The 11,434-nt window shown below is 44.1% G+C and overlaps 1 protein-coding gene across 1 annotated transcript; it reads left to right on the forward strand.

The window, feature by feature from the left end:
• The first annotated feature begins 965 nt into the window (after window positions 1-965).
• LOC124657576 (transcription factor RLM1-like) lies at window positions 966-2,066 on the forward strand. The gene has a single exon (XM_047196108.1). It carries the CDS (start codon window positions 966-968, stop codon window positions 2,064-2,066), a length of 1,101 nt encoding a protein of 366 aa, XP_047052064.1.
• Window positions 2,067-11,434: the final 9,368 nt, after the last annotated feature.

The following is an 11,434-nucleotide window of genomic DNA, read 5'->3' on the forward strand; positions in this document are numbered from 1 at the left end:
TCACCTTTATTGGGTCGGCCTTCTTAAGGCATCGTAGGTTTTGTGTGGGCTTGTCATCTACCACAGATTTTCAACCATTTATTGACGCTATCGGCTAGTTAACGGCGCCTACCACGTGTCAGTTAGTATGACGTCAACAGTCAACTGCCTCCCAAAACTCTTTTGCCACTATTCGATTTTTCGTGGCTAAACGTCCCTCAACCGACCACTGATCGAAAAATCCTCGGTAGATCCATAGGTGACGCAATATGCACCACAAAACCTGTTTCGTCGGCTTAGACTCGTTAACCACGAAAAAGATCCCTTAGCCGACGATTTTTTGCTATGGTAGATCAAAATATTTTTGTAGTGTTATCTAGTAATAAAGACACAAAAGGACAAACACAAGTTCCATACTTGCACTAACATATTACGAACTGACCGCTTTTACATGACATGGCTTCTAGAAGAGGATATACATATAATTAATATAATCATTAAAATAATTGGAAGCAATTCATAACCATAAGATTTTACCATAGTTGTTTTCCAAATTTAAATATATTAGTTTATTATATTAATTCTACTGCCCATTAAAGATTGAATGCTTCTAGATAAGGATATGGATGTTCTAACATAGGAATGTTTTAATGGTAAATATATTAGTAGGTCCAAATAATGATGTAAATGTACTCGGTTTTGATAATTGGATAACAATTAATACTATCCATAAATAAATTCCGAATGCAAGTACCTACCAAAGATTTCTAGGACCGAGTCTACTCAAATAGCAACGGTTATTTATAATAAATTTTGATCCGTTTCCATTTACAATATGCTTTTCCTTCTATATAAGCTGAGTATGTATCCTCCTATCTCACAGTAACATGTCGTTAGACAACAATACCCGTAGATCTCTAAGTTTTTGTAGTTCCTTGTGCTACCTACTTGTAGTAATAAGTTGCTTTCAAGTTTTCTGTGTTAGTATGCCGAGGAGGGAAAGAAGGTTGGGTGTCTCATATATCACTAATGACAAAGAGCGTGATGTCACCTTCTTTAAGAGGCGGTTTGGTTTGTTCAAAGGTGCCACCGACCTCTCCGTCGTCACTGGCGCTAGGGTTGCTGTCATCTTGGAGACGGATAGAGGAAAAATACACTCATTTGGTACGCCATCTGCTAAGCCCATTGTTGATGCTTTTTTGTCAGGAGCTCCACCAGCAGCTCCATTTCTTGATGAGGCAAAAGCTTCTAAGATTGCATTACTGCAATCTAAGGTGGCTCAGCTGGACATGAAGAGTGCGATGGAGGATAAGAGAAACAAACTATCCATCCAACGTATGAAGGAGATCCAAGATGAGAATCCAGGGATGGAGGCAAACCTTATCTTCTCAAAGGAAGAAGATCTCTGTCTAGAAGATCTTAACAAGCTCTTCAATGAACTATCAAGGGCCCATGAGGACATTACAAGCCGACTACCTCCATTGCATCATGGCCTCGATGCAAAAAATGGTGGCCTGAGCATGAAAAGGAACATGCTACCACCAAGAGGCCAATCACTGGATCACATGCACACTACTCCCCCGTCAGTGGCGCAGTATTCATGGTCTCACCACCTTTCGGATCATCAGTTGCCTTCGGTTCCACTAACGTCAGCATGCACACAAACTTTCGCACCAGTTCTTCCTATGGAGGTAACACAAGCTCATAATTCTAAACCACCAGCTTCGGAACCGCGGTATGCTTCCATACTGCATCCAATCCCTGATATGTTACATGAGTTGTTTACACCCCAAGACCTACATCTTCAAAATTATCCAAGTCAATGCAACACAGTGCAGCAACCAGAAAACTATGTTGGCCCTAAGTCAACCCCCCAGCACAATTTGGATTCCTACCCACAGTTAGCCAACTCTGGTGTCAATGAAGTCTTTGGTAACACATTTGGGTACAACCCATGGGGCTATCCTATGGTAGATCCAGTATACAACAATGGATTCCCATGGATGGATTCTTCCTTGGGATATAATGGTGCCAATTTAGATCAATCTTCCATTGGAAATGGTGGATGGGGCTATGCACCGCCATAATCTTTTTCTAGTCGGCAAGATGCTGATATTCATGCAGTTTATGGAGGATTTTTTTAGATGTTTGTTACTTCTTCCATTCTAATGCTATGTCGACTGCTTGTTATATTTTCATTGGGTGAACCGTCCTCTTTTGAGGCAATAATAATGAATGTTCCATGTTTGAGGTCTTGGTCCATGAAGGTTCTCTCATCTATATGACTTCTACATCTTTGCATCGCTGAGTATTTTCATTATAAAAAAGTTAAAAACATATTGATGAGATGTTTGCAAGGTGAGGATAAAAATAGGATTATAGATTTGCAATAATGATGATAGCTCACTCTGGGCAAAACATTATTAAATAAATTGATGGCATGAGATGTGCTCCGTCATTATAATTGTGAAAATGGAAAGTACAAATGTCCACTCAAGAGATGAACACTAATAACTTTCTTTGGTGACCAAGACTACCAACAACAATAATAACCCACTACGAAATTCATCTGAGTATACCATTTCTTCTTAATATCTGTCAATGTGTCTTGTATTCAAACTAGAAAACTGGACATAACTTTGAAGGAATGAAGCCCATCTAAATGCCTTATTAATATATTGTTCATGCATCGTTACCAACATAAAAAAAAGAACTCGCGATCTATATCTCCGTGAATATGCTGCAAACTATAATTTTTATATGTAAAATTAGCATTTCTTGGTTAAATTCAAGTCAAACTTTCAAAGATGTACCAACCATCCGATGGTACACAAATGAATTAATTCAATAAAATACACTACTTTTATGTAAGAACACCTCAAATGTACACTTGTAACATTTTAGCTTAACCTGGTATTTTTGGCAACATTACAAGCTTTGGTCATTAGCTAAAATGAGAATTTTCATATTGGGAGAATTGTCATGTTGGAAAGATACGATCGATACATATTGCACATACATAAATCATTAACAACACATGCCCTCGGCTATGATCATAGTGTGTGCCTCACCTATCATATTATTCCTTTTTATAATATAACACGACATTTCCATATTAAGAAACAAATCTTGATGAACATGGAGTCAGGAACAACGAGTCGTGAGCATGGTTTTAATGATATGGATGCACATAGCCAAAGAAATTAAGAAGAAGCTAAAAAGAAAAGTACAGTGATACAGTATTCTAGTTCTTGTAGTAGCATCACAAATGTTAGATGTATATATTTGTCTATTGTAGTTTCCCCATATGTTAGAGGGCTTTCTGCATATGTGCACCTGTACATGTACTATATATTGTGGTCTTTGGCCCCCTGGTAATACAACAAGCATATTTCCCTAACATGGTATCAGAGCCAAAATTGGTCCTCTAGTTTCTCGGCCGACGTTTGCTTGTTCGTTGTTGCTCTTTGTTCAGTTGCCGCTCTCCGTCCCGCGCCGGCTCTTGTTCATCTCCGTCGCCCGTCCGTCTTCCTCTCGTCCTCAATCGATTGGACGTGCTGTTCTTTCTCCTCGTGATCGATCGGATCGATTCCCACGCCAAGATCGGATCGATTCCCACTTCCGATTCCACGCCAGGACCACGGCCGATCCCACGCCAGGACCTGCTCGATCTCCACGCGGGAGATTCCCACGCCAGTACCTGCTCCTCGCTATCTCCACGGGAGCCGGACCTGCTCCTCGCTCGATCTCCACGGGAGCCGGACCTGCTCCTCGCCGTGTCTCGATCTCCAGCCCCGCTTGCAGCGACGCGCCAGGATCCGCCCGATCCGCCCGCCCCTGCGCTGTTGCACCGCCACCTGTTGCCTTGCCCCTGATGCTACTCAGGCGGATAAGGATGCAGCCAAGAGTGCTGATGACACTGCTCTGGCTGATTATGACCGGAAGGTCTAGGACCACTCTACTGTCGTTGCGACTTATCGGCTGGATCTGACTGAGTACACTCAGTGGATAGATGAGGATGCTCGTGATGCTGCTGTTCTCACCTCCAGTGTTCTGCCTCAGTATGCTGCTGAGTTTATGGGTCTTCCCACCGCTGCTGCTCAGTGGGATTTTTTTCGTCAGCGCTATCAGCCGTCTGGGGATGCTCTCTACCTATTTGTGGTCCGCCAGGAGCATGCTCTTCAGCAGGGTGATTCTACTATTGATGAGTTCTACACTCAGAGTGCTGCTATTTGGCGTCAGCTTGATTCTCTCCGTACAGCTGTGTGTGCCACCTGTCCCTGCTGTCTGACTGTGCGCGCGGATCTGGAGTTTCAGCGCGTTTTGAGTTCTTGTCACGGCTCCGTAAGGAGTTTGAGCCGCGCCGGGCCCATCTCGCTTGCCCGTGGTCGTGTTCCGCCTCTCGAGGTACTTGCTGAGCTTCGTGGCCGAGGAGACTCGTCTTCGTGGTGCTGGTCTTCTTGAGGTTCCCTCTGTTCTTGCTGCTCGTGGCCCTCCTGTGCCGTCTGCTCGTGGACCTCCTATGTCGCCGACTTCGTCGCGGCCTCCGGCACAGCCGATACTTCCTACTCCTCCATTCCAGGGTCAGCGTCAGCCCCAGCAGCCTCGTGGTTCGACATCACCTCCTTGCACCTACTGTGGCAGGCCCGGCCACACTATCTCTACTTGCCGGCGGAGGGATCCCAGCTTACGCCCGCCGCATCTTACTTGTCGTCGGCCGGTTCTCCAGGATCTTCTGTCTGTTGCGCTATCTCGATCGGGACATTATCCGTGGTCTTCGTGGTCCGCTCGCTGGTACAGTGCTCTTCCTCGACGGGTACCGCCGGTTCCGTGCCTGGCTCTTCTGGCACCGCGCGACCACCACCTTCCACACAGTCAGGTACGTCATCCCCGTGGTATCTGGATTCTGGAGCTTCTTTTCATATGACCTATGTGTCTTCTATTCTTTCTGCTCTTCGCTCTCTTGTTTCGCCTGTTCGTGTTATCACGGCTGATGGTACCTCTCTCCCTGTTTCCAGTCGAGGTACCCTTTCTACTACCTCTTTCTCGGTTCCTGATGTTTCTCATGTTCCTAGTCTTAAGATGAACCTCGTTTTCCGCTAGTCGGCTTACTCGATTCTGGTTGTCGCGTCATTCTTGACGCTGATTCTTGTGCTGTTCGGGACCGCCGTACACGTGCCCCGGTTGGAGCTGGCCCTCGCAGCCTTGAGTCCCCGGGCTCGGGAGTTAGATCGGCTTCGCGTTCCTTCGCTGCCACTTCATCTCGCGCTCTCCCGCGGTTGCTCGCTTCTATCACCGGATCTTTTCAGCAGTGGCATCATCGGCTGGGTCACCTCTGTGGCTCCCGTTTATCGTCATTAGTTCGTCGTGGTCTTCTGGGGTCTGTCTCAGGAGATGTGTCTTTGCATTCGTGTCAGGGTGGTAGGCTAGGCAAACAGATTCAGCTTCCCTATCCTACTAGTGCGTCATCTCAGCGACCTTTTGATTTAGTTCATTCGGATGTTTGGGGTCCGGCTCCGTTCCCTTCGAAAGGGGGTCATCGATACTATATTTTGTTTACTGATGATTTTTCGCGATACACCTGGTTGTTTCTTATGCACTCTCGCAGTGAGGTGCTTTCTATTTATCAGCGTTTTGCAGCCATGGTTCGTACTCAGTATTCCACGCCTATTCGTGTGTTTCGTGTTGACTCTGCAGGGAGTATATCTCCCAAAGCACTCGCGTGGTGTTCTTGCTGAGCAGGGCACCCTTGCCCAGCTTCTCGTGTCCCGGCGCCCATGCTCAAAATGGTGTCGCCGAGCGTAAGCATCGTCATATTCTTGAGACTACCCGTGCTATGATGATTGCTTCCTCTCTTCCGCCGCATTTCTGGGCTGAGGCTGTCGCTACGTCGACTTACCTCATTAACATTCAGCCTTCGATGCCCTTCAAGGTGGCATTCCTCTCGAGCGTCTTTCTGGTTGCTCTCCAGATTACTCGACACTTCGTTTATTTGGTTGCGTTTGCTATGTTCTTCTCCCTCCTCGTGATCGCACCAAGGTGACCGCTCAGTCTGTTGAGTGTGTTTTTCTCGGATACAGTGATGAGCATAAGGGCTATCGCTGTTGGGATCCCGTTGGTCGTCGGATGCGCATCTCTCGTGATGTCACGTTTGATGTGACGCGTCCCTTCTATCCTCGTCCCACCTCGGGTACTTACCCGGTGGATGATATCTCTTTTCTTCTTTTTCCGGATGCACCCCCTGCTATCCCGTCTCCTCCCCTCCTAGTCCTGATGCGCCTCCTTCGGCGCCATCCTCTCCTCCGTCTAGTCCACCTAGTACTCCTCGTTCTCCGGTTTCGGATCCTTCTGATGTTGTCCCTTTTTCCTCTTCTTCTGATGAGTTGACCTCCGCTGATGACCTTCCCCCTTCACGGCCTGTTCGTCAGCGTCGTGCTCCAGCTCGTTACTCTCCTAGTCAGTATGGTCTTTCTATCGTTTTCGAGCCGACTTCTTATCGGGATGCCGAGCGTCATCCTGAATGGCAGCTTGCCATGGCTGAGGAGATCGCTGCGCTTGAGCGCACTGGCACTTGGGATCGTGTTTCTCCCCCTTCTGGTGTTCGTCCTATCACGTGTAAGTGGGTCTATAAAATTAAGACTCGCTCTGATGGATCTCTTGAGCGCTATAAAGCGCGTCTTGTGGCTCGTGGCTTTCAGCAGGAGCACGGCCGTGACTATGATGAGACTTTTTCTCCTGTGGCTCATATGACTACTGTGCGTACCCTTCTTGCTGTTGCTTCTGTTCGCCGCTGGTCTGTCTCCCATCTTGATGTTCAGAATGCTTTTCTTAATGGCGAGTTGAGTGAGGAGGTTTACATGCAGCCTCCTCCTCGGTATTCTGTTCCCGATGGGATGGTTTGTCGTCTTCGACGCTCTCTCTATGGTCTCAAACAGGCCCCTCGTGCCTGGTTTGAGCGCTTCGCCTCTGTGGTGACTGCTGCTGGTTTCTCTCCTAGTCTTCATGATCCTGCATTTTTCGTTCATACTTCTCCTCGTGGACTGATGTCTACGGGAGCTTCTATTCTTGTAGACAGTGTTGGGCCTCCAAGAGCAGAGGTTTGTAGAACAGCAGCAAGTTTCCCTTAAGTGGATTACCCAAGGTTTATCGATCTCAGGGAGGAAGAGGTCAAAGATATCCCTCTCATGCAACCCCGCAACCACAAAGCAAGAAGTCTCTTGTGTCCCCAACACACCTAATAGGTGCACTAGTTCGGCGAAGAGATAGTGAAATACAGGTGGTATGAATAAGCAGTAGCAACCGCACCTGTAAAAGTGCTTTGCCCAGGACAAGTAAACAAGCAGTAGTAACGCAGCAGTAGTAACGCAGTAGAAACAAGTAAACAAGCAGCGATAGCGATATTTAGGAACAAGGCCTAGGGATTACACTTTCACTAGTGGACACTCTCAACATTGATCACATAACGGAATAGATAAATGCATACTCTACACTTTTGTTGGATGATGAACACATTGCGTAGGATTACACGAACCCTCAATGCCGGAGTTAACAAGCTCCACAATAATGCTCATATTTTAGTAACCTTTAGTGTAAGATAGATCAAAAGACTAAACCAAGTACTAGCATAGCATGCACACCGTAACCTTCATGCATATGTAGGAGGAATAGATCACATCAATATTATCATAGCAATAGTTAACTTCGCAATCTACAAGAGATCATGATCATAGCATAAACCAAGTACTAACACGGTGCACACACTGTCGTCTTTACACTCGTGCAGGAGGAATAGAACTGCTTTAATAACTTTGCTAGAGTAGCACATAGAATAGTGGTGATACAAAACTCATATGAATCTCAATCATGTAAAGCAGCTCATGAGATTATTGTATTGAGGTACATGGGAGAGAGATGAACCACATAGCTACAGCGGAGCCCTCAGCCTCGGGGTGGATTACTCCCTCCTCATCATGGAGGCAGCGATGGCGGTGAAGATGGCGGTGAAGACGGCGGTGGAGACGGCTCCGGGCAATTCCCCGTCCCGGCAGGTGCCGGAACGCAGACTTCGTCCCCCGAATTGGAGTTTCGCGATGTGGCGGCGCCCCTAGAGTCTTTCTCGGAGGTTCGTCTTTCTAGTCGATGTTTTTAGGTCACGACGGCTTAAATAGGCGAAGAATCGGAGTCGGAGGGGCCACGGGCTGGTGCCACCATAGGGGGGCGCGCCCCTTGGGCCGCGCGGCCAGGTGGTGTGGGCCCCCTGGCACCCCTCCGACTCTTCTCTGGTGCTCTGGAAGCTTCCGGGAATTATAAGGCCCTCGGTCTTGATTTCGTCCGATTCCGAAAATATTTCTTTACTAGGATTTCTGAAACCAAAAACAGCAGAAAACAGCAACTGGCACTTCGGCATCTTGTTAATAGGTTAGTTCCAGAAATTGCACGAATATGACATAAAGTGTGCATAAAACATGTAGGTATCATCAATAATATGGCATAGAACATAAGAAATTATCGATACGTCGGAGACGTATCAAGCATCCCCAAGCTTAGTTATGCTCGTCCCGAGCAGGTAAAACGATAACAAAGATAATTTCTGAAGTGATATGCCATCATAACCTTGATCATACTATTTGTAAACATATGTAGTGGATGCAGCGATCAAAACAATGGTAATGACATGAGTAAACAAGTGAATCATAAAGCAAGGACTTTTCATGAATAGTACTTTCAAGACAAGCATCAATAAGTCTTGCATAAGAGTTAACTCATAAAGCAATAAATCAAAGTAAAGGTATTGAAGCAACACAAAGGAAGATTAAGTTTCAGCGGTTGCTTTCAACTTGTAACATATATATCTCATGGATAATTGTCAACATAGAGTAATATAACAAGTACAATATGCAAATATGTAGGAATCAATGCACAGTTCACACAAGTGTTTGCTTCTTGAGGTGGAGAGAAATAGGTGAACTGACTCAACATAAAAGTAAAGAGAATGGTCCTTCAAAGAGGAAAACATCGATTGCTATATTTGTGCTAGAGCTTTTATTTTGAAAACATGAAACAATTTTGTCAACGGTAGTAATAAAGCATATGAGTTATGTACATTATATCTTACAAGTTGCAAGTCTCATGCATAGTATACTAATAGTGCCCGCACCTTGTCCTAATTAACTTGGACTACCGGATCTTTGCAATGCACATGTTTTGACCAAGTGTCACAATGGGGTACCTCCATGCCGCCTGTACAAAGGTCTAAGGAGAAACCTCGCATTTTGGATTTCTCGCTTTTGATTATTCTCAACTTAGACATCCATACCGGGACAACATGGACAACAGATAATGGACTCCTCTTTAATGCATAAGCATGTGGCAACAATTATTATTCTCATATGAGATTGAGGATATATGTCCAAACTGAAACTTCCACCATGAATCATGGCTTTAGTTAGCGGCCCAAAGTTCTTCTCTAACAATATGCATGCTCCAACCATGAAGGTGGTAGATCTCTCTTACTTCGGACAAGACGGACATGCATAGCAACTCACATGATATTCAACAAAGAATAGTTGATGGCGTCCCCGTAAACATGGTTATCGCACAACAAGCAACTTAATAAGAGATAAAGTGCATAAGTACATATTCAATACCACAATAGTTTTTAAGCTATTTGTCCCATGAGCTATATATTGCAAAGGTGAATGATGGAATTTTAAAGGTAGCACTCAAGCAATTTACTTTGGAATGGCGGATAAATACCATGTAGTAGGTAGGTATGGTGGACACAATTGGCATAGTGGTTGGCTCAAGGATTTTGGATGCATGAGAAGTATTCCCTCTCGATACAAGGTTTAGGCTAGCAAGGTTATTTGAAACAAACACAAGGGTGAACGGTACAGCAAAACTCACATAAAAGACATATGGTAAACATTATAAGACTCCATACCGTCTTCCTTGTTGTTCAAAACTCAATACTAGATGTTATCTAGACTCTAGAGAAACCAAATATGCAATCCAAATTTTAGCAAGCTCTATGTATTTCTTCATTAATAGGTGCAAAGCATATGATGCAAGAGCTTAAACATGAGCACAACAATTGCCAAGTATCACATTATCCAAGACATTATAGCAATTTACTACATGTATCATTTTCCAATTCCAACCATATAACAAATTAACGAAGAAGAAACTTCGCCATGAAAAATTAAAAGCTAAGAACACATGTGTTCATATGAACCAGCGGAGCGTGTCTCTCTCCCACACAAGCATTTATTCAAACAAAAACAAAAAACAAAAACAAACGGACGCTCCAAGCAAAGTACATAAGATGTGACGGAATAAAAATATAGTTTCAATGGAGGAACCTGATAATGTTGTCGATGAAGAAGGGGATGCCTTGGGCATCCCCAAGCTTAGACGCTTGAGTCTTCTTATAATATGCAGGGGTGAACCACCGGGGCATCCCCAAGCTTAGAGCTTTCACTCTCCTTGATCATAGTATATCATCCTCCTCTCTTGACCCTTGAAAACTTCCTCCACACCAAACTCGAAACAACTCATTAGAGGGTTAGTGCACAATAAAAATTCACATGTTCAGAGGTGACACAATCATTCTTAACACTTCTGGACATTGCATAAAGCTACTGGACATTAATGGATCAAAGAAACTCATCCAACATAGCGAAAGAGGCAATGCGAAATAAAAGGCAGAATCTGTCAAAACAGAACAGTCCGTAAAGATGGATTTTATTAGGCCACCAGACTTGCTCAAATGAAAATGCTCAAATTGAATGAAAGTTGCGTACATATCTGAGGATTACTCACGTAAATTTGCATAATTTTCTGAGTTACCTACAGAGAATTAGACCCAGATTCGTGACAGCAAAGAAATCTGTTTCTGCGCAGTAATCCAAATCTAGTACTTACTTTACTATCAAAGACTTTACTTGGCACAACAAAACACAAAACTAAGATAAGGAGAGGTTGCTACAGTAGTAAACAACTTCCAAGACACAAATATAAAACAAAGTACTGTAGCAAAATAACACATGGGTTATCTCCCAAGAAGTTCTTTCTTTATAGCCGTTAAGATGGGCTCAGCAGTTTTAATGATGCACTTATAAGAAATAGTATTTGAAGCAAAAGAGAGCACCAAGAGGCAAATTCAAAACACATTTAAGTCTAACATGCTTCCTATGAAGAGGCATCTTGTACACAAATGAATTCATGAAGAACAAAGTGACAAGCATAAGAGGATAAAACAAAAGTAACTTCAAGATTCTCAACATAAAGAGGGGAAACTTAATATTATTGAAATGCATATAACCATATTTCCCTCTCTCATAATAACTTTCAGTAGCATCATTGATGAAATCCACAATATACCCATCACTTAAAACATTCTTATCATGGTTCATATGCATAGAAGTATCATTAAATTTGGCATAAGAAGAGTTAT

Source organism: Lolium rigidum, chromosome 1 (genome assembly GCF_022539505.1).
Source record: "Lolium rigidum isolate FL_2022 chromosome 1, APGP_CSIRO_Lrig_0.1, whole genome shotgun sequence".
In the NCBI taxonomy this organism is placed as follows: Eukaryota; Viridiplantae; Streptophyta; class Magnoliopsida; order Poales; family Poaceae; genus Lolium; species Lolium rigidum.

Coding starts and splice junctions, on each gene's coding strand:
- LOC124657576 (XM_047196108.1), top strand. CDS start 966: ATGCCGAGGAGGGAAAGAAGGTTGGGTGTCTCATATATCACTAATGAC.